General features: G+C 40.3%; 1 protein-coding gene across 1 annotated transcript; it reads left to right on the top strand.

Annotated features, from left to right (window-relative positions):
- The first annotated feature begins 1348 nt into the window (after nucleotides 1–1348).
- lrrn3b (leucine rich repeat neuronal 3b) lies at nucleotides 1349–23995 on the top strand. Its single transcript, XM_032589703.1, has 2 exons — nucleotides 1349–1873; nucleotides 20279–23995. Exon 2 carries the CDS (start codon nucleotides 20670–20672, stop codon nucleotides 22797–22799), a length of 2130 nt encoding a protein of 709 aa, XP_032445594.1. The 5' UTR covers nucleotides 1349–1873; nucleotides 20279–20669; the 3' UTR covers nucleotides 22800–23995.
- The last annotated feature ends 814 nt before the right edge of the window (nucleotides 23996–24809 follow it).

Genomic DNA, 24809 nt, shown 5'->3' with positions numbered 1-24809 from the left:
CTTCCAACGTCTCCTCAGCCAAGTTTTATAACCTAAAAGTCAGGTTATAAAACAAGTCCTGAAAATATGACATTTTTATTTTTCACTCTTTTTTTCATTTTCTTAAATAGATCACTTAAAATCCTGCTGTTGGAGCCCAGAAAGTATTGCATGAATTTATTATTTGCAAAATAATAAATGTTGCTATTGATCAAAAGTTACACTAATAGAGCTAGCATTCCTAATCATTAGCATAACTTTGGATCAATAGCAACATTCATTATTTACATTCATCTAATACTTAATTAGCTCCATCATCCCAGCCTCTGATTGTTAACCAAAATTAACAATTCAAAGGAGCCTAATATCAAACAAAAACATTACACAAATTTAACCGTTTTTCAAGAGTTTATATCCATCAAAGTTATCTCAAGCCCATCAACATTAATACTTTAAAACAGTCCATAGTAAAATCTTTTCCAGACTTTCTTTGGATTTCATACATATATATACAGTACAGACCAAAGGTTTGGACACACCTTTCTAATTCAATGGGTTTTCTTTATTTTCATGAAAATAAGGCAATAAATCCCACTTATTAACCTGACAGGGCAGTGAAGTGAAAACCATTTCAGGTGACTACCTCTTGAAGCTCATCAAGAAAATGCAGAGTGTGTGCAAAGCAGTAATCACAGCAAAAGGTTGCTACTTTGAAGAAACTAGAATATAAGGGCTATTTTCAGTTGTTTTACACTTTTTTGTTTAGTGCATATTTCCACATGTGTTATTCATAGTTTTGATGCCTTCAGTGTGAATCTACAATGTCAATAGTCATGAAAATAAAGGAAACTCATTGAATTAAAAGGTGTGTCCAAACTTTTGGTCTGTACTGTATATATATATATATATATATATATATATATATATATATATATATATATGTACATACTGTATATATATATATATATATATGCTTCATTTCATGTCTACTTCACAACTTACAGTCTATATACTCCAAACCGAAACCCATAATGACAATATAAATTAGAATTAGTTTATATGCATTAAAAAACAACTATAAATACATAAAAACTGCATATCTACAGGAGAAAAGTGCAAATTATATTCTTCTTCAAAAATTATACAGCTATATAAGCAAAATGTATGATAACGTCACAAAATAATAATTAAAAAAAACATGTTTAGTTCAAAACAAAAGCAGCTTCCATTTGAATTCTCGTCATCAAATCCCATTTTCGGAGGCTCCTGAAGTGACTCGGATGACTGACATTTTTTGCAGCGGGCTTTCACCTCCAAACAGGAGAAAGACAGACGAGAGAACGGGCTTTCTGGGGGAAGATGACTGGCGGCTCCGCTCGGCCAATCAGAGCGGGGAAGCTGCTCGGAGTTCGCCCCGCTCCGCTAACGCCATTGGCCGCTGCGCCAGAGAGTCGGGTGGAGGTTCTGTGCTCATATTAATGACTGCCGAGGAGACGGCGGCGCATCTATGTGGTCCGCCTGACACTTGATCGAGGGAAGAGATGCGCCGCTGATCGGCCGCTCTGAAGACGGAGAAGGGAAGGGCACAGGGAACACAGGAAGCTGTATCCGCACTTCTCCTTCATCCTCCTCCTCCTCCTCCTCCTGCTGTTGCTTTAGGAACATTTTTGCCTCATAGAAAGAAGCCCGTGTTATTTGCGTGCGTCCCCCTCGCCACCTGCCCCCCTCCATCGGGTGAAAGCAGAGAACTGATTTCTCATCAGCGGCGTGAAAACGACCACACATTGTTGCCTGCTCCTCTTTTTGTTGTTTTGTGTTCTTTTTTTTCCTCCTCACTCGATTGAGATGGGAATATAGACGGGCAGCGCTTTGAATGCGACGATGTTTGAACCGGGTAAGTTTTTTTTTTTTCTCTCCCTCTGTCATTTCGTTTTGGCGCATTTTGCCAAGTTGATGCAGAACGCTTCAATTCACAGGAGAAAGATTTTCTTTTATTTAAAATCCAGACATGTAGTGATGAATAAGGGTGGAGGAGGAGGTGCTGGTGGTGGTGGTGGTGGGCGCTTGCGGAGAAAGAGGTGCACAGTAATTAGGCGGATGACTGGCCCTCGAACCCATCGCTGTAGACGCGCTGTTTTGCGCAACTGTGCATGATGCAGATTCGGACTGCGCCGAGGCAAACAAGTCAAACCAACTAAAGACTCGTGTCGCCTACCAGACGCGTCTTAGAAAAAATAATAAAATAAATTAAAAATCAATAGAGCGGTGCCTAACACCCCACCACCACAACATGCACACATACACAATTCACTCGCTCTTTTTCTGTCTTTTTTTTTTTTTTTTTTTTGCTTTTCTGTTAAATACAGCCCTAAAAAACAAATAATAATAATAAAAAACACTACTTAAGTGCATTTCGCATTCCCAGCACCTCAGCGCTGGACAGATTAACATCACAGCCCCTCTCTGGCATGTTGGATTCTCTGGCTTTTTACGTAATTAACACGGCAGCTGAGAAGCATTCACCATCACCAACGAACCTGATCACCTGCTCATCATCCCTCCTACATCCACGCATCCAGGGATCTGGTTGGTAAACAGAGAGCGGGATGGCACCCACTAATCTCCCCACCCACCCGCCCCCTTCCTCACCCCACATACACCATCACACTAAGATCCTATTGAATCTTTCAGGGATACGGATTTAGAATAGAGGGCAATGAGTATGACATCCCCTCTCTCCACCCACCACCCCTCTTCCATTTGGGTTTTTGCTTCTCCTCAGTTGTGAATTCAATCGATTTTGGCCTGCATGATGCAAATGACTCAGCCGAGGCAGCCGCTTTTATATGAAAACTACGCTTTCCTGGTATAATCTGGACTCGCGAGGCCACAGATTGCACCCACGTTCGTCAGGAAACCTGTAACCATTTTTTTTTTTTTTTAAGTTAACCTCTGAAGCAAATATTTACAAGGCGAACTCTCAAAATATGAGATCAGAAACTCAACATCCATTTACATTGTTGCATCACCCCCCTCTCACCCCTTTCTTTCTTCTACAGTGATAAACAGTGATGGGTTTACTTCATTAATTTTGCCACATTTGCTCAAAACAAATCAATATTACATGTTCACAACAAGTCATACTCTTTAAGTGAGTGGGCTTGCGAATTGCCTATTGATCTGTGTGTGAAGGGAACAGAGCAGTGGTGGGAGAAAAGGTGTTCTGCCTGCAGTGCCTTGTCTGGGGGGGGGAGAGAAAGGACTCTACGAGCATGACAGGCAGCACAGTGTGGGTGTTCCATATTCATTTTTTTTTTCTTTCTATAGGCAAGGGGGCAACAGGTTCCCTACGAGTGTGTGTGTGCGTGTGTGTGTGTGCCGCTGAACGCCACAGTTGGTTGGAAGTGGAGTTTGAGGACTTTAACCTTCTGTAGTGCAAGTCAGTTGAATCCGTGTTTTTTTTCTTCTTCTTTCATCTCCTTTTCATTCTTTCATATGTATGTAGATATTTTTTAAAGTCAGTTTGAAAACTGCTAAAATTGTTCGGAGATGCCAATAAAGTACTAGAGTTATCGCAGGCTAAAAGGGGTAATTATAGCCTTGCTGTGCACTGCCACTCAGCTGGCTTAAAGAGAGCTTCCGCAGGTCTCACATTTCCCCCCTGGACACGTCTGCGGTTTGCGGTTGTCGTCGCTGCGCATTGCTGGTCAGCTGGCTGACAGCAGGCCACCAGATATTTTCTTTCACCGGCAAGACAGACAAATTTAGCTCCTGCTAAATGTTCCCCTTTGTCGAATACACTACAATTCCCCGTTGTGGAAAGCCAAAGAGAAACATCTATCAGCTCTAACGAAGTTTTAAAACTGCCAGTTTGGTTCTCTATAAGGGTTATTTCTGTTCGGCAGCAGGCTGCAGGCTGGCCACTTGAGGAGCTATGCTTGTGTTTACTCCCTAAAAATGCAGGACAGTTATAACACATGTGATTCGTCTAACAGATCAGAGCTCTGATCTGGAAATGTTACACCTGAGAATCGGTTTTGATAAAAACTGGACAAGCAGTAACACACAACCACGCAATTTGAATATGCAAATAGGGAATGGAAGTAAATAGGTCTGTCTTCTTCCCACTCCTTGAAAACAAGAAAGCATTTACCTTGAAAAGGTACAAATACAATATTATTATAGAAACCATAAATTTGTTGACTTGTTTTTACTATATGTATATTACTGCATATGTTTGTGTATATGTGGGTGTATATAATTTTTTTTGTTCCTTTTTTTACCTATTAGGAGGTGTAATTAGCATTTTTCCTTTAATATGGCTCAAGACAAAGCAACAACAGTATGACTTGCTCTCGTTTTGGTGGCAACTGTTATTAGTGATAGAAGCTTCATATATTTTTAGCTCAGTTTTATGTGCTCCAACTCCATTATGTAATGTGGCAATTCATCAGAAGTCCTAATATATAGTTTTATTCTGCAACCTTACTCCATATTTAACAAGTTGCAGACCTATGGGAGACTGGAGTGACTGGCTGCCAGCTGTTCTAGTTGAAGTTGTGACTCCAGGGGGCGCTCTCGTTGCATTTCGTACTAGTAACTAAAAAAAAACTCCAACTTTTGAGCACAAAGTGACTGGATAGTGTTTTACGCAGCGAGCGAGTTTATTTGAAAACTAATACAAAATTTAGCAAGTGTTTCATTTAGTCTATCAAAATGATAAGTAAAATGTGGTATAGACCTAAAGTGATTATGTTTGCTTTCAGTAGGCATTGCTGGTATGAGATTATTAGGGTATGATTGGTCTAAAGCAAAAATAAGGAAAAAATAAACTTTTTGAACAAATTGTAATCCTTTGATCAACACTCATCTTACAGCCAGCTGACCTGCAGTGTGCAGAAGCTGAAATATGTTATTCTCCGTAGATCCGGTGGAAAATGCCAGACTCTCCAACACTCATCATGTCTTCATAAATAGTTTGAAATGAATGCTGAAATGCTGAAAAAAAGAAAAAAAAAGTCTTCCAACCCTTATTGCTGGTAACTCGCCCAGCCTGGTGCTGTCCGATTCAGACGACTCTCTTCTTCCCCACCCCACCCTCCCTCCTCCATAATGGCAGTAACGAGATGCCCGGGGATCTACCAGAGCTTCTGAGTGAACTGTGTAACGTATTCAGAAGACGTCTTCGGGGGGATCAGCATGTTCAGCCGAGCGTGATCGCTCTGATAGCATCCTTTTCACAGGCAAACGCAGCAGCTCGGCAAAATAGAGTAAACAGCAGAGTCACAGGGCTGTAGGTGGAGGAACAGGGTTTAGATGGAGTGGATGGACAGGATACCGGGCCTAAATTATTATTAATCATCAGGAGGAGAGCTGGAATGCAAAAGAGCCGCAGATCAAAACACGCTTTGATGGCAACATCCATGACATTTTGCTGCTTTTATTCTGTATCAAAAGGTCAGAATGGGATGTGATGCTTCCTTTGTGTCCACTGACATTTACTTAGCATTTTTTATTCCAGTTTAGGAATTTAGCTTTGACTGTTTAAATGCGTTGAGGAAAAACAAAAACCTAAATTAATGCTTTAATCTGCTGATTAATCAGGGATTTGTTTCTTTTTTTAAGTTGTCGCAGATTTATAATCAGAACGTGGGCATAATAGAGGCATATGCCCGTACTGCAGCTTCAAAACGTAAAGCATAAGAAGGAGGAGGACATCTAAAAAGTCCACTGCTGTGCTTCTCCATCTGTTCTGCATTCGCTTTTGACACATACGGCACGTCGTCGAGCTAATGAATACGTGCTGGATCAGCTGTCGGGTATCGATGAAGCTGCAGGGACCGACGCAACCGTTTCCGTCGAGATGGATGCGTCCGCGCAAACGCGTCAGAGTCAGGCTATAAATTCTCGCGGCTCAGCAAATCCCAAGTCGGACTCGTAAACGGACCCCCAATCTTCTGTCTGTTTTAGCCGAGGAACAGTAACAGAAGGAGAAAGCCCATATCAGACACCATGAAATCATAATAAAGAGGTCCAAGCCCGCAATAAACGCATTTCAGTGGGATATAATGATTGATTCTGTCTGCCGCAGGAACTTATTCCCTGCAGGCTGGTGGCCCCCTTGACCAGCCATATTTATTCATATAAATATAGATAGCTGTGCATCTGAGAGGCAAGCACACATGCCACATTCGCACCTGCAGATTCAATTTAGTTCTGACTTTGAGGGATATGCCACTGGCTCCCCTCACGCCTTCCCCCCTTCAACTCCTGGCTAGCAGCTATACATGAAACATTATGCAGATTTTTGTCAAGAGTAGGTCCGACTATATTGGGGAGAAATGAGTGTTGCAATGTTCACTACGCCTTTGACCTTATCAGCAGCCGCCTTAAGCTGGATACCTTGGCTTAATTTTAATGGATGCAGCACAATGCGAATTAGACGGGATGGGGGCGGGTGAGGTGTGGGTGCGTGCGTGTGCGTGTGTGTGCAGAGCTCGGTTACTGTCTGCAGCACTGAGCATACATTAGGAGAATGAGTGAATTTTTTCTCCCTTTTTTGCATTTAGTGGTGGCATCTTTTTGTCTGTACATTTGTACATCTGCCATGTCCTGTTAGCATCGAACCGGTGCGGCACGTTGCCACTTCTCCCTCACTCAGCCCCCTCTCCCAAGGGTGCGTCTTGTCCAGGGAGAGGGGCTGAAAAATCTGAGACGGGGTTCCTGTGGTTAATTTAGAACATCGATTTTTGCATTAACAGCCGACGTGCCGCTGATTCATGGCCGCACAAGCGCGGATGTAAAGGTTTCCATCAGCTCGCACATGGAATGCACGGGAACTTAGACACATGCTGCAAGTTTCATTATGCACAGACACATGGAAGGCTCGCTTTAATGGACTCTCGCTTACCTTTGAGAAAGTATAATAGTAAATCAATGAGGTGAAGGGCAGTGGGAGGGACGGTAAAGCCGTCCACCCGATACCGGATTTACTGTGAATGTATAACGAGTCTGATAACACTATAGATGTTATCAGGCTTAAGGCCATGAGAAGAATTTATTTCAAAAAAATAATAAAAAGATTTGAATATATACATTTAGTAACATCTAGCTGCAGGTCTTCCTCCCTCAGCCTCTGTGTTAAGCAGAATATATATATATAGTTAAAATATCTGTAAAAAATTGCCCAGGTCCCTCTTGAAAATGAGATCTAGATCTCAACGGTGTTTACCTGGTTAAATAAAGGAATATCTATCTGAAAAAAAAAACAACAAAAACATTCATAGTTATGTTAAATAACTAAGTGATATACAGTACTTTAGGAAGGTCTTTGCTCACTTACAGATCTATGCTGTTTTTACCTCTTGTCCCAAATTTCTCAGTTTCAGATTCAGCGAAAGATAATCAGAATAATTACAATAAAATCTGGCTTTGATCCAAATAAACATGGCCTCATGTGAAAAAGCATTTACTCCTTAAAACAGGAGTCTGCAAGTGGCAAGACGATTAAAGAAATCTAGATATTAAAGTTGAGAAAAGTACAGAATTGAGTTCTGATTAATAAATTCAATTAATTCAATAATAGCCTTCAAACTGTTCTAAAACAATGTAATGTACAGTGAAAAATTAGCTTTAGATTTTCTATTTCATCAGTACATTTGATCCATATTAGTTCTTTACATTGAATACTTACAATTTCTATATTTTCCAAAATGGATGTGGACTTTTTTCCCCATAACTGAACAGCTCCAGTCTGTAGCTCTGTTTCTTTGGAAGAGATCCTCCCTTTGTGAAACACAGTAGATATTAATCCAATGTAAAACAAAATAATAATTTGTTCATACCTTAAACTGTCTACTTCAAAACAAAAATGATAGAAACAAAGAGGTCCAGCTACGTCCACCCTCTGGGTTATTTTCTACAGCTTGTTTCAGCTGAGAAATGAATATTTCAAAGTTGTGTTGGCAAATGTACTGGAATGTGCCATTTGCTTAAATATAAACATTTTTGTTAATCAGGGTCAATTCTACAACTTGATTCAGAGAGTTCAAATGGTGACCTGTTTATGATCGTTGTTAAGATTGAGCGGAACATTAGGTGGACAGAACGGGGCCTCGTCTATCCATCTGAAGCTTTTGACATACCAGTTTAATCTGTGCCCCAACCCTTAACTGTGGTCACGAGGTATCAATTATGACCAAAAGAACAGAATCCAGAACAAAAGGGGCTGAAATTGGCTTAATTTGTTGGCTTGCTGGACTCAGTCGAAGAAGAGTACAGATTTTGTGCAGATGACGAGAATTTCTCCTTTAAAACTTTCTTTAGAGGTTTTCTTTGCACATCCCACTTTAAGGTGACCCTAGCACAGACCCAAAACTCACTGGAGGGACTTTACATCCCTTCTGGCCTGAGAACGCCTTGGGATCTGTCAAAACCAGGGAAATAACTCCAGCGTGGGGATTGGTAGCAATTCTTGCAAAAGAATGGATTCAGTCTGGCAGTGGTAACAAGCATTGTCGAGGGAATTAGGCCGACAGGAGTGTGTAGAACACAAGACAGAAACCTGGATACGAATGCAACGCCTGCATTCTCCGTAGCTCATTGCCTGTGCGGGTCGTCATGCTAATGGTTAATAATGCTAACGTCGAGAGAAATCTTTTAACCATCAGGGTTTAAATAGCAGAGACAAATGTGAGAAAGCTTAGGGGGAAAAGAAAGAGCAGAGATCTAAAAGAAGGCATTACCATAAGAAAAGTCGAACGAGAGAGTAAAAAGGTTAGAACAAGAGTCTGAAAAAGAGGTGGGGGGTGACTTGAAAAAAACCTTCCAAGACTTATTACCAGTGGATCAAAATTCCCAGTGAAGCATCCCTACAATACATCGGTTGGTCTCCTGAAAGGAGGAGGCAATTCTGTTGTGCCCTAGTTTCCACTTGCGTCTGACCTTTATGTCTTCCACCCAGTTTTACCACAGCGATTGTAATGCCTTGGCAGATACAATACTGCCTTGTTACCTCTTAAACAGTGCAGGCTTCATAATCAGCTCCCCCGAGGGCAGGTGTGCTGTTCCTCTCAAAATTCCCTCGTCTATGCCCGTCGTATCCCAAAGATCTGATGCATCGTACCATAAAAGATTTTATTTTCACATGAGCGACAGGTCAACTCGCGACCATGTGCCGCATTGATGAGTAGCCAACCTGCAACAAAGTAATCACCTCCATGTCGCCGCTTCAGTACACCTCATCCAAGCGCCATGAAGCGAGGGAAAGGATTTATAACTCATTTCAATAAAGAGCACAAAACAAACAGTTCGGCCCGGCTGTTTGGCCGCCCAGACGACTCGAGTCAGGTTTTCCTGAGTTAGCACTGCAGAGTCACCAGGACCATCACTTCCTGCCCCCTTAGCGAGCACGCTCATTAATTTAAAGTGGTCATATCTCACTGGTCTCTAATCAAACTGTATTTGTGCCATTACTGTCCGCCGCAGCCCCAGTGTTAGCATAATGGAGGTGGCCTGGTGGGGATGCGAGCGAAGTGTTGCCAAGATGTGAATGGAAAAGCCTTTCACCTTGACAGCAGGGGTGAGCCTCTTAAAGGAAGCGCTGGCCAAGTGAGTGCGGCGCCTTCTCCAGATGGGAGCAAATTAACTGCAGGCTAAGAAATTATATAGTGAAAGTTATTAGAGGAACAACTTTGGAAAACAAATAGAAAAACAAGCGTCAGACCACAACACATCAGCCTTGATGAGGGAAGAGCCCAGAGGTTTGACCTCTGACATATTATTTTAACTCAAAAGTTATTTAAAAATATAATGATGAAACCATGGGCCTATGGATAGTTATATATTGGAATATATTGTAATTTACAAGTGGTGATTTGGGCTAAATTTAAAGTTTTATTACTTTACTGCAGTAATGTTTGCTTTTCTTTGAAAAAAAATTACAAAGAAATGTTTCTCACTAATTTCTATATATTTCCATGATTATGGCTTACAGCATATTGAAACCCAAACTTCGGTTTACTAAAAGGTACACCTATGTACAATATCCACACTCAGCTTGGAGTTTCTTTTTGGAACAGTTCAGCAAGTTACAGAAATGAGCAACCTGTCACAGTAGCAGCTAAAGACAAGACGTTTGACAGTTGTTTCTTGATATGTCTGTGCGGTGGCAGCTCAGGAAGCTCTGACTCCAGCCACAGTCCACACTGTGTCATAATACCCCAAATTCTTGAATGGTTCAGCTTTAAAAGGTTGCTGTTATCTTAGTTGCTTGTGAAATTTTCCACCACAGTTTTTCCTTCCATTCAACTTTCCATTCATATGCCTGGATCCAGTATTCTTAACAACAAACTTCTTTAACAGTATTTTTTTTTATTTTCCTTGTGCTAGTTGTGTAATACTTCTGCATTAAAGATTCATATTCTCATCTTGAGGAAAAACAGTATGTTAATTTTACAATTGCTTTGAGCCATAATCATCATTATTAACAGAAATAAAATGATATTAGAGGATATCACTTTGTGTGCAGTGAATCTGAGTTTCAGGGGATCTGCTAAGCCTGCACTGGCAGCCATGTTAGCTGTCTTACCTTATTGCTAAAGGTTGCTGTCTAAAGGTGCTGCCTTAAAAGTGGTGATTTTACCAGAAGCATGTCCTTATCCAACTGGGTAAATATTATTGGTCACATTTTTTATTTCATTTTGCACTTTACATAGACATAAAAATAGAAATAGAATCCGCCCTGCCATCCACATTACCATGTATACATTAGTAAATTTACTTGGGTATCTTCCCTCGACTTGTCTCATTATAAGCAATTTCCTAATGCCTTTATTCAGCCATGGTACAAAGCTCACTGACAACTTCTGATGTTACTTTGTGCTCCATTCAACCTGATGCCTTCAACATCCTATAAACCATGAAAATAGTAAGACACTAAATTTTAGTGGTTCTAAACTTGTGGCGTATTACGGAACCAGCTCATGCCTACTTGTAACGCTGATGCAATGACCCTGTCATTACAAAGACTTAAAACCTTTGAGGGAAATTAGCTGGAGAATTGATCTGACAAGTGCATTTTGCTTCACTTATTTCTTGCTCCTGGCAAAAATATATCACAGCATAGCTGCTGCAGAGAAAGGTTTCATGCTTTGCTGATTTGGAGAGTATTGATTACGATAAAAATATATAAATCATCCTGTCCGTGAAGAATTTGTGATCCATTTATAAACCCAACAATGGTTCTGAGCGGCAACAGACAGAATTCACAATCGGTTTCACTTTTGTCAGTTATTTCATTTGGTTATACATTGGAAAAAGGTATATGTTAAACATAATTCTTCTTTTTTTAATGCCTGTTCTTCAAATGGAGCACAAGTCAAACAAGAACCTAGAAAGAAAACTCCTGTAGGCCATCAGTCCTGCACCTACCAGGTGAATTCAGCTATCAGCCAAAGCATTACAGCCTGACAGCTCAAGTGAATAGCATTGATCATCTTGTTACAGTGCACTGTTCTGCTGGGAAACCCTGTCTCTTTGACACATACCAGCCACTAAAAGATACAAACCCAGAAAAACTTCTCAGTGCCCGGGCCCCGTGAGGCAGCGACATTCCCTGAAAGCTTTGACGACCACGACAGCAATGGCACAAACTGCTTACCGACACGACGAGGAGCCCAACGCAGCGCCCTGGCTTCAAGACTCCCTCGATCCCAATTTGATTGAGTGGTCACAGAACGTGGTCCCAGCACGCAGCGCTCAGCTCAATTTCCCGGTTCCGGACACGGCGAGACACCACCGGAGGAGCCTCCCTTACGCCCGGATGGGCAAGAGCTGTTTGCGCGGCGTGAGGGCCCCTGCTCAATATTACACTGGCTTTGTAGTTCTAGCATATAGCTGCATGTTGGAGCGTTTGGATAGTGAATATTTATAATTTTGTTGAGTGGTGTGCTGGAAAAAAAAAAAAGGTCAATGAAAGGTAGATGTAGTCGTGTCTTGTGACAGAATTCATTCCCCTTGAACTTTACCACATTTGACTTTATTACATTTTGTAGTTGGACAATACAGCTGAAAGTGTATAGCATTTCATATTAAATGATATTGACAATTATTGATCATTTATTTGTTTTAAATATCTGAAGTTTTGCCAAACTGGTAGTGCAATCTTTCCCATTTTATCCACAGTATTCCTTCCATGCCGCTGATTTTTCATATTTAAAACATTTATGAGGCATGGTGTCAAAACCTGAAACTGCTGCTGCACAAGTTCCTCAACAGATTGTTGCTAGGTACCCAAAGAGCGAGCGAGTCAGTTGATGCTACCAGCCTTACTTTGCTGTCCATGAGAAGTTGAGCGGGTAAAATTTTCCTTCTGCCTACATCTCCCAGAATGCTTTGCAGTTCTGGATTGGAGTTCAGTGAAATTACTGAATATTCGGTCAGACATATCTATTTATTGTCCATCTCTAGGTTGCACTAGATTTTATTTAGACTGACGAGGGCCAAGCTTTTTAGAGTTAAACACCTCTTTTTATTCACAATTGTCTTTCCACTTATGTGCTCGTTTGCATTGGTCACATAAAAACCCAGTTAAATACTTTGGTGTTGTTTTTAGTACTGTAACCGTCTAACAAAAGGTCATTGTGTATGAATATATTAGCAAGGCACTGCCTGATAGATTTTAACACTTGTCCAATACAACTCTATTCTGTCTATGTTGGATTTAAAGGCAGCTATGAGTAGGAGGCAGTGTCAAATGCCAGTGATTGAATCTACTAGTGTTCAGCAGACCCAGCAGTAATTCACACAGTTAAGGTTTCCTCAGAACAAACCAGATGCAAGGAGCTTGTTTCCTGTAATGTTCACAGGACGGATTAATTCTGGCCAAAGTGAAAAAGCCCATGGGCTAGACTTGTCAGCCTCCTACTGTAATGGAGTTGCTTTAGAGTTCGTGGTTAGAATGATTGCCCCCCACATTCCTCCCTCTGACACCTGGGAACTCGAGTTAGCACCATGAGTGAACACCTTAGCCTGACCTATAAAAGGGCTCCCTAAACAAACGCTGCAGTTCAGCTTTAATGTGTTGGTGCAGGTGGAGATTAGGTTACCGGAGATCCCGTCTCCAACGGGCTGCGTTACGTTTCCAGGTGCTGATTATGTATCTGTGGATCTCGGAAGATTACCTGGAGGTTTTCTACGTACAAATACCCAAGCATCCATCTTAGGATTCGATTTTCCCCCGGCCATATTAACCACATTTCTCCCTGTCAAACAGCTGCAGAGCCACTTATTGCCAAACACAGCGCAACTTTTTTCCTCTTCTGCCAGGAGATCCTTGTTTTATCTGTTTCTTTGACTCGTTTTTGAAGCATTTATATTGCGGGGGTTTTTTGCGTCACGACAGCCCCCCACCCAGCCCTAAAATGCCACTGGGGGTTATTGTACAGCTGCTTAAACTAAGACAAGTTCCTCCTCTACAAGTCCTTTTGTCCTCCAGATCTTTCCACTCCCCCTCCCATCTGACTTTGCCTCAATTACCGCCAACCGAGCAGCGTATTGTGGGAATTAGCTGTATAAGGCACCGTTGCATGGAGTGGGGTGGGCTGTGACTGGACCTTCACTAATAGGTTTGTACAAGTCCACAGTCTCAGCAGTCACAGTGCAGGGCCTCTGGAACACAGACTGCCTCCTTGCCTGGCTCTGCATAATGTCGTCGCCAAACACCAAATTATGCGCTCAGACGCCTGGAGACGATTTGGATACTTCACTTGAACTGATTAAAGTGCACTTGAGTATGTGAACTTGTAGTTTATTGATATTCTAAATAAGGGTTGTACATCTGGGATCTGTGGCTGAAAACTTTCAGGTCTTAGTTGGTTGGGAGTGGCTCAGAATAGACTAGAAATATCCCTGATCATCCCACAACGGGGGAATTTCTGTGCAACAGTAACAAAGTGACAAGTAATCACTTTTTATTTACATTACCATAGCATGATATATGTACATCTAAACATTTCTACAGTGGAGGCATTAATGTGAAGTCAAAGGCAGTGACTCTCTCCTAACCAAAATTTTTCTCCAGAGAAACTACAATTAAACCTCAAGTTAGTCATACCCCTTGCAGATGTAAGTTTACATATCAAGAATGTTTCTTGAGACAAGAACTAACTTTAACATTTGGGAGTAGCCGCACCAGAGGTCTAACAAGAATCTGATATGTGGAGGGAGCTACAGATTAGGCTGATGTTCAAGAGGACTTCCATTCCCAAAGAAGTGGAGCTCTTCCCTAAAGATAAATAATCAAAATGCCATTAGAAATATAGAAAATGCTGGTCAGTAATTATAAAAAAGTTGGATTACTCCATTAATTATTACGGGGGTATACAGTTTTGATATGAGCAATTTTTTTTTTTTTTGCATTAAGTGTAAATATATTTTTCTTTTAGTTTTGCAGCACTTCGTTATGTTTGAGAGATGCTGTCTTCACTCAGAAACCAATTTCGTGTTTTTATAATTCCCGGTTTAAATGTACATTTAAAGCATCTGGTACAACAACCTGGTTTACATTTTATAAGTCCACATTTCCTAAAACATGAAAATACAAAAAGAAAACAAATTACCTTTCCTCAGTTTGCCTCTGAAAAGACGGTCTTAAGAAGATTCCAACTTTAGCATGGTTTATTTAATCTCCTACGTGTGCCAAAGTTTTAAAAATGTTTAAATCTTCTTCCATGCCCTTTTTAATAACTCTCCTAGAACATGCAGGAAGTGGTATTATTATTATTTTTAATTTTGTATTTTTATATAATCTTAAAATAAAAATTTGACAAAAATGAGTAACAGCTGTTTCATCATAACCTCACTACTCACATCACTAATTATATTGATTACTTGCAAGTACTAAAGAGAAAGGGGATTATATTGTGTTTTTAAACGAATTCGTCAAAGCCATTTTTAAAATAGGAAGACAATATGAAATACAACGTTGAGTAATTAATTGAATTTATCCTAGTTGATCAACGTTAAAATGTCGACTGCCTCATATGGCACATTGTCCTCTGGGTGTCCTAATCCAATCACGGATTTCCAGCACTCTACACAAAGCAGACGACAACCCTGGCCAAACCAAATGCTTCCTCTTTCCTAATCTACTGCCAACACTGCTGCTGGCCACCACATCATCTACTCGTCCGTCCTCCAGCCAGGCCAGAATCTGATGGTGTAATGTGACCTGCGGACCTCAGGAACAATTGATCCCCCTGCCCCCATTAACATCCCCGGCTTAGCAAACAATAGCGCGCCCTGCTAGAGCCACCTGTGGTGAACGCAGATTGTTGCCAAAGCAATAACAATTAAGCCCGACACATTACGCCGCCGGCGATTGTTATTAGGGAGAAGAACAGCCAAAGCGAGCACAGGTGAGACCCGAACACTGTAGGCTGAATTACAGCATCTGTGCCGTGCTTTTAGGGTGCAGCTCAACCGCATAACCTACATCGAGGAGCGAGTGCTGAGGGAGAGAGGCTAAGCTCTGTTTATCAGAATGCTCAGGGTGTAGAAGCTTATTAAAGTGCCAGGTGCTCTTGAAAAATAATACCACCACCCCCATTGACCGCTCCTCTCCACCCTCGTTCGAATTTCACTGGCTCCATGTCCTCCTCTACCCATCCACACCAGAATCCAGTCAATGCTGCAATAGAGCTCCAGGAATAAAGTGTTGGCTTGGATGTGGTCGAGGGGAGACATTTCTGCTGCCATCATATTTACCTGATCCTTACAACACACACACACCCCACGCACGGCCACATACACAATTCCTCTGTGGCCACTGAGGTGGAAACAGAACTGTTGATGAAATGAAATCGTTTCTCAAAGCTTCCTTCATTCCTCCCATTTCATCCCGTCTCTTTTTGACTGCTCCTTGTAATGCGACGGCCCGATCTTTTAGGCCCAAAATATCACAAGTGCCATCAAAACCATCCTCTCAGTCTCACAGATGATAAATTGCATGCTGCACTTCAACCGAAGCGTGCGAGAGGCGCCAGGTTAGAAGGAAACAATGAAGGCCTAATGTGCGTCAAGAGGATGCACTCTAGTTATAGCTCTAGTTACTTCCTGAAACAATGTCTTGTTCGATGAGCACTTTTAAGCTCAATTAACAGAACTTCATAATGTTCATCATCTTTAAGACACTTATGAGACGTGTTTAATTTTAACAGCATCCACTGGAAAGGTTTCATGCCAAAAAGCATTTACTGATAATCAGAGAATATAATCATGAAATCACGACACAGCAGCAGAGTGGTGGGTAGGTAATAGGGGTGTAATGGTAGGCATAAATCATAATAAGGCACATTCCTCATTTCATGGTCATAGTTTACTACATTAGCAAAAACCAAGCAAATGCAAAGCATCTTCTCACTGGTTTCAAAAAGAAAAGGCGTTAACTAAGAGGGCAATTTCTTTTTGAGAACTAACCGTTCCCTGTGAGTTCTTTCCATCCTGCCTAAAACAACAAGGCAATCAACCATTAACAGCTCTTACAAGATGAGATAAAAAAAACAATCCCATCTTTAGTTTGTTTTGACAAATTGCAAACTCTTAAAATATATGTCTGTTTGCTTCATTTTTATTTGGCATTTCTGTGGCCAAAATCTCATTTAAGCCTCTTGTGGTTTTACAAACCAAATCCAAGTTTTATAAACCTCAATTCAACAAAGAATTAATTAGTTCAGGTTTTATCAGACAAAGCATTTAGAATTCTAAAATTTGCAGTAATCCCATAGCTCAGAATCTCCAAGAAAGATACCTGAGTGGTGGGGACTTTCTTTACGCTTTTGTAATTCGTAGTAGTCGGACAATGTTTTTTTTTAAATTTAACATTGATTTTAGTGCACTTTAAATGGCTAAGTTACATAAATAAATGATTATTTGGAAAGTGCAGATTTATCATGGGGACTGTTTTTTCACTGGTGTTTCAAAATGAATGTGCAGGATTACAAAAAAAGGTCAAACTTTGCATTGGTTTGGTGTGGCAGGCTTTGGATAAGATCTTAAGCTATTTTAATAATTTTTTGGTGTACTGGGGCCAGTAAATGAAAGGCTTATTCTGGATGAGACTGGCACAACTAATAATACGAAAAGCATGTATAGTGACAACTGTTGCATTCATAGTATTCAAAATATTAAAACTGTAAATGCCAGGTTAGCTGAAATAAATTAGTGGCATCCGTGGTATGTATTTTAAGATAGAAACACTAACATGACTACTAATACTATTAATAAAACAAGTAAGACATTGCAAGAAACAAACATGGTGAAAAAGTTGAGAAATATTTTCTTTTAAATGTCAGAAGAACAATCTCGGACTATATGGCTCGGTTTTATTGCATATGGTAAAAAAGGTCGAATGATTGTTTTGCTCTTAAAACCACTCAACTCTGTTTTCATACGTAGCAAATCTGCTATCCCCTCACAAGCAATCTTCCAATAGAGACAGCTTAAAAGGAAAAAGTAAATACTCAGTTTTCCGCTCATTAATTCTCTGCAAGGATAACTAGTCATAGAAATTTATTTAAAAATGTTAACATTTTCAAAACATTTTGTGAATAAATGCCTGTGTAAATAGAAAAATACCAACTTCTATTGAACTTACATCATTACAGTAATGCTCATGTTTTGTTTTTTTTGTTGTAAAACACACGTTTGATTTTGTTAAAAAAAAAAGTACCCTATCTTAAAATGGCAAGAATGGCTTCATTCCTTGAACTAATTTGTTCCAATTATTATAGATGCAAGAAAATCAGACCATTTCATCATCAGCAAGTGTTGTTTCTAGTTAACATTTTTTGACCTTGTACTCCACCTTTGCCAAAGTCTTGGACAGTGTTGGTTTCAAAGAAAACTTTTTAATTTAAAAGAAAAAGTCATTGATGAACTTTGAATATTTCTAGTCTCTTGGCAGTTTTTGATGCATCTTGAGCGCCTTTGATAATCCAGTTAAATAATATTTTTAATGTAAAAATCTCATTAACTCGTTTGCAACAAAAAAGTCCTTTGTACCAAAAAGATTTAATTAAACAAACAATGGGATTTGACCAGCTGGTTTAAACAGTGCAATTTAAAATCATTTTCAAAAATTCTCTCAATTTAGTTTTTTGCTTTTGTCACCACAGAATTCATTTTCAATGCATGAATTTAGAGGACTACGCTCGTTCCAAGGTGTAGGGTTTTCCACATGTCACTGACCTGTAATGTGAAGGCACGGCGTCTTGCATTTTTCTTTACATGTGTCCCAGCTCCCACACAGCTAATTAAAAAGGCTTAATTGTCTCGTTGGAAGGTCATCTGTTTCTGTAGAGGCCTGCTAATGAACCATTCATTTGATTCACGTGTGTCAAACATGAGAAGTGATTTTTCTCAGCTGCTTTCTATTGCTCTTAATGAAGTCTAAGCTTTGACTAAGAAATACAAATTTTCCACAGCCCCAATAATACAAGGTTGAATTCTTTTTGATTTAGCATTGAATTTGATATCTACGGACAGTCTTGGGTGTTTTGTCTAATCATTGTTTTAATACCAGGAGTTAATTACAGCCTAAAAATTGTACTTCCTTCTAATATGTCCATGCCAATGTATGTAGATTGTAGAAAGGTACTTAAGAAATTTTTAGAACTTTTGGGTTGTACTTGAACACATTTTAATTTAAAATTACAAACTTTCTCAGCCTAGATGTTTTTTGGGGATGTTTTGTATACATTCTGAACATCTGAATATATTACTCTCAAACTACTTTTTCAGTAATTGGGTCTATCTGTAACCTGAAACTGGCTCGATATTGTGATGTAGGACCATATTACTAGTGTACCAGTATTTGTACTAAAATACATCAGCTCAATTAAAGAGCTGTTACTTCTGGACTTGTAAGCAGGGACTTGTGTATTCACACTTATTGAGCAGTAAACAGGTGCTTACTGCACATTTTTTAATTTAGTTTTTGGATATTGGTGACATTATTTCATTGATATATATATATATATATATATATAATGTTTGGCGTTTTAAGCAGATCTGACTTCAGATCCAGTTGAGCATAGATTTCAAGTTTTCCAGAAAATAAAATGAATTAAACCAGCACAGGTTTTTGGCAAAAATCAAAATACTGGTGGGTTAAGTTATGACATGGAAAATCAAACATAAGACATTTCACATCAATATAAATTAATGTAGAGTCTTTTGTTAAGGATTATTAGATTTGTGGCCTCTTATATTTAACCTCTAGTTGTACTGCAGGGACAACTAGATTAAACAACAAAAGTTTAATCAGGCTTGAAAATATAATAAAGGAATAACAATGATTATTTCCCATCCCAGTTACTATATTATATGACATAAATTAAATGAACAGAACTCTCCAAAAAGTTTGGATAATAATATTCACAGGAAGTGAATGCAGCTGAGTGGCAGTTCCTACTCTCATTGCTCTGTGGATGTATGATGAGAAGAATCATTCTTTTACTTCTCATTCAGTTACTACTTCTCATAAAATACAGTACTAAAGACAGTAGAACATAGATTACAGTCTTTTGGTAGTCCAGTAAAAGTTGAACAGTACAACCACACTATATTTGGCTGGATATATTATCTCGTACCTTTCAGTATTCAATATTCATGGTTTCATTTTGCATGGAAATTTTGACTCCGTCTTTATTGCTTGCTATTCTTTAATAACATTTGCCCACCAATGCACTGTATGACTTTCACATATATTTAGAGAACAGCATGAGCATTTTAATTTTTAAGCCTGCTATTTCTGTGTCCTCTGTCAAACAGGTGCGAACTGCATCTGGGTCAAAAGCTTTGTTTGCCTTTACCACCGAAACCATCTCATCATGTTGTTTGTGACTGGATGCCCATTTACTTGTTGCTATAGCGACTGGCATATTCCAGTGCAGCTTCCCTTAAAGGCCTGGTGGTTAAGCCCTCGGATGTTTGCCATTTAAGAATCTTAATGAGCTTTCTCTTTAACTAATATTAGGCTCACACCCCCCCGAACGTCAAGACCGAATGGCATATCGTAAGGGCACATGCGGTACATCTCAGAAATGAAGTCTAGAAGGTCAAGCAGATATGAATCCATTGTTCTAAGTCTTGAAGGGAGCACGTATAAATGTCAACATGCATCAGTGTGCCTATAACAAATGTCAATATGCCCACAACCCTCTCTCATGACATTCCTTGACCACCTCCATTGTTGTGTAATACTAAAAGCTCTTCTCTCTGTCTTGTTTGTTTTCTGCAGGTAGGAATGGACTGGGCTGTGGAATCCCAAAGATACTGAAGACGATCAAAGAGGCCTTTTATCTTTAAGTAATACTAACATAAAGGGTACAGATCTATACTTTTTTTCTCTTTATCCCCATCTCTTACTTTTTTTGTTAGTACTGCAAGTTTGGCTCCAAACCCTTAAACTGGAAGCTGTATTGAATTATTGGCCATTACATTCAAGGACACCTATACAGCAGGACATAAACCCCCCCCAAGGGAACCCAGTGGTGGTGTCGGGTTTGGTGAGGGGGTGAGTCAGTCGCCTCTGCAACAGCAGCAGCAAATGGTTTGTTGTTTGTGAAGGCAACAACTGAAAACCCTTTATCTGAGAAGACCAACTTCTGTTGGGGGGAAAAAGGTTCAACATGAAGGACATGTCATTTGTTGATTGCCTCTTCATTGGGTTGGCTATGGCCTCTCTTGCTGTAGCCACTGAGGTGGGGCCCGACTGCCCGAAGTTTTGTGTGTGTGAAATCAGACCCTGGTTTTCTCCTACTTCAGTGTACATGGAGGTGCAGACGGTGGACTGTAATGACGTGGGACTCTTTAGTCTGCCAGAAAGATTACCAATGGGCACACAAGTTCTATTACTGCAAACAAACAACGTTGCCAAGATTGTTAAACCTTTGGATTACTTGGCCAATATCACAGAGATAGACCTATCACAAAACAACTTATCTTCTATCAGTGACATCCATTTGGGAAATCTTTCTCAGCTGGCATCCCTTCATCTGGAGGAGAACTGGATAGAGGAGTTACCTGAGCGATGCCTGTCCGACTTGGTTAACCTGCAGGAGCTCTACCTGAATCACAATCTCATCTCTTCTATTTCCACAATGGCTTTTCTGGGTCTAAGTAACCTGGTGCGGCTTCATCTCAACTCTAACAAGCTGAAGGTTATCAAGAGAGAATGGTTCGAACCCATGCCGAATCTGGAGATCTTAATGATTGGCGAGAACCCAGTTCTCTCCATTTATGATCTGAACTTCAAACCTCTTGGAAACCTCCGTAGTCTTGTTCTTACCAGAATGAACTTGTCTCATCTACCAGACAATGCACTCACAGGTCTTGATACCTTGGAGAGCATTTCATTCTATGATAATATTTTCCCAGAAGTCCCCCATTCAGCCCTGAAAAATGTTAAAAATCTAAAATTTTTGGATCTAAATAAAAACCCAATATCCCGGATACAAAGAGGAGACTTTGTCGATATGCTGCATCTGAAAGAACTGGGGATTAATAGCATGCCAGAGCTAATTTCCATAGACAGCTTTGCTCTTAATAACCTCCCTGAGTTAACCAAAATAGAAGCCACTAACAATCCTAGACTCTCCTACATCCACCCCAATGCTTTCTACAAGCTACCACGACTGGAGACCCTCATGCTAAATGGCAATGCTCTCAGCGCCCTCCACAGGATAACCGTTGAGTCTCTCCCGAATCTTAGAGAAGTCAGCATGCACAGCAACCCTATCCGCTGTGACTGTGTAGTTCGCTGGATGAACATGAACAAAACCAACATTCGCTTCATGGAGCCTGATTCATTGTACTGTGTAGAACCTCCAGAGTATGAGGGCCAACATGTTCGACAGGTGCACTTCAGGGAGATGATGGAAATCTGCCTGCCACTAATATCCCCAGAAAGTATGCCGGGACACATAAAGGCACGCAAAGGGAACTCTGTGTCACTCCACTGTCGGGCGTTTGCTGAACCAGAGCCAGATATTTACTGGATTACCCCGTCTGGTACCAGGATCCTGCCGAATTCCATGTCTAACAAATTCTATATGCATCCAGAAGGAACATTCGACATTTACGATATATCCGAAAATGAAGCAGGTGTTTACACCTGTGTTGCGCACAATCTGGTTGGAGCTGACCTCAAATCTGTTTCAGTAGAGGTGAATGGATATTTTCCTCAACTTGCAAGTGGATCCCTGAATGTTGTGATTAAATCAGTGGGGACAAACTTCATCCTTGTTTCTTGGAAAGGCCATCCTGGCACTTTGGCCCCCAGTATTAAATGGTACACGCTATCTGATCTGAATCATCCCACAACAGCGTTTAGCACCAGGGTTCCTTCGGACATCCAGCTTTACAACCTCTCTCATCTCCACCCTGCCACCCAGTACAAAGTTTGTGTGGATATCCGCAGCATCCACTACGACCATGACACCAAATGCATCAATGTCACCACTAAGGGATTAGAGCTGGCAGCCAAGGACACAGCAAAATGGGATGCAGCGCTAATCACTGTCTTTGGAGTGCTCTTGGCAGTGGTTTCATTGGCATGTCTGTTTTTTTATGCGTCTCTGAGGAACCGCTACTTTTATGGCAATATAAGGAGATATGACTCCAAGGCATTGCTTACACCAGTGGAAGCTACTGGTTTGCACTCTTCTTTCTTTACAAAGCTTTGGGATTCGGGTAAGGGTGTGCCGAGCGGAGTGGAAGTTAAAGCCACAGTCATAAATGTATCTGATAATGCCTTTTAAAAAGTCCAACTGTGGATGGCGTCTCATACTAACTACAGATAATGGACAATGCCATAAGCAGGGGTAGACGTACTCATGCTTTCAAAAGCATACCTGTGGCTAAGCCCCAGCTTAAACACACTGGCAAAATTTATAATTATAAATGGGATGAAACACTTAACTGGACTACATGGCATACCACCCAACACGGTGGCTTTGTGAACCTTACATGGAACCAAGCTATCGTCAATGGGAAAGGGTCTCTACTGCAAAAACACCAACTTGAGTTCAAATTCACCCAGAAACGCAGGCAGAGAAAATGAAGCCGAGACGAAGATGGTGGCCAACTCTCTTGTAATTGACTGTTAAATGTGTTCAGAGTCGTGGAACTGTCCGTGTGGTCCCAAGCAATACCGTCTGTGCTTTGTCAAACATCCATAGACGAGTTAGAGAAACAGTAATAACACCTGTCTATTATGGGAAAGGAGATTTAGTAGACTAGACGAATACCAGTGACTATGGTGTAAGCCTTTTGATGAACTATACCCCATTTTTCTATTTAAAAGATGGATTCTTGGTTTTTTTTTCTTGAAACTATTGTTATATATTCTATTATGTTGATGTAATGACAAATCCTCTGTATGTGAAAAGTTTAAATGGGTTTTAAATTAAGGAGAGGAGCAAACTACTTTTGATTACAGCTTCACATTAAGCTTAATGAAATTCAGCTATGAAATGAGTGTCTAGAGAGAAGATTTGCCAAATGGCTGTTTATGCTTTGTAGTTCTCATTATGACGATGACTGGGAGACAATGCGGATACATTCAACTAAAACTAATATGAGAGGTTGATTAAAACTGAAGTGAGTGATGCGTTGTCTCTTGAAGGAGTGGTTTGCTAAATCCTGGTAAGTGCCTACAACAAGAACTACATGAAGAAAGGAGGAAGAGGAACTGAGGAAATCTGTCAACCACAGCAAAACATGATCATGTCATCATTGCAGAATCAGAAACTATACTCCCAGTACGTTTAGTGGAAATACTTTCTCAGTATTTTTAGCATACATATTTTAAGGAAGCATTTTGTTATTGCTTTGGGTGTAAAGTCAAAAAGCCATTTTTATATTAACTGTATTATATGTGATCAATGGGCACAACAAACTAATCGAGAAAAGCGCTAAGAAAAAATAATAAATGTCATTGTTTCTTTTACAAACAGTTGTCTTTATCTTTTCATGTATGGATTGTCTAATTATCAGTGGAAACTGGAATAGTGTAAAGCATGTCATGTCTTCATTTGTAACTTATTACAGCTTAGTATGCGGAAGAAAATATGAAAATAAGCAATGGGTATGCCAATTTTCTGACTTGCAAGAAAGTGGTCAGCCCTCCTGATTTGTAGGCACCATCCTCCTAGTGAACTTGTAAAGATAAAGGAGGTACATAAAATGGATGGGAGTGGCTGATTTAGAACAGACATTAGAGGGCATTAGTAATGACATCATGAGTAGGGCAAGGGTGTTAAACGCAGCTTCTTTAACGCCCAACAGTTAAAACAGACAGTGAAGGTCAGTAGACCAAAAAGGTGGCTCATAGACATACTGGGAAGCAATAACAGAACTTGGAGGTGGAGTTTGATAGGCTAATTGCTTGTTTCATTCAGCTGTACAGCATATGGGGTGTAGGGATGGCCACTGGCTCTGCAACGAACACACACTTGGAAGTTTCATCCAAGCAAAATCACTCAGAGGGAGAACAACTGTGCTAAGCTGACATTGTGCCTTACTAAAAATGGGATTGAATGACAATTGCAGATGACCTCACACTGTATGTCACAAAGCCACACTGTATGACCCTCCAATTACTTTGAAGCCCTGTCGAGGCTTTCGAAGTACAAACTCTACCCTCCCAGTCAACTCTAATGTAGCAGAACATTTTGTCCTCTGTCTCTGTCAACTAGGTTCAGCTAGTGCTTATCACAGACATCTGCTCATAAGCCTAGATTTTTGTGACAAAATAAAATTTGTCAGTG

The sequence above is a fragment of the Xiphophorus hellerii genome, chromosome 17 (genome assembly GCF_003331165.1).
Source record: "Xiphophorus hellerii strain 12219 chromosome 17, Xiphophorus_hellerii-4.1, whole genome shotgun sequence".
NCBI classification, from domain to species: Eukaryota; Metazoa; Chordata; class Actinopteri; order Cyprinodontiformes; family Poeciliidae; genus Xiphophorus; species Xiphophorus hellerii.
The sequence above is the reverse complement of the archived record's forward strand: the minus strand, read 5'-3'. Positions and strand labels throughout refer to the sequence as shown.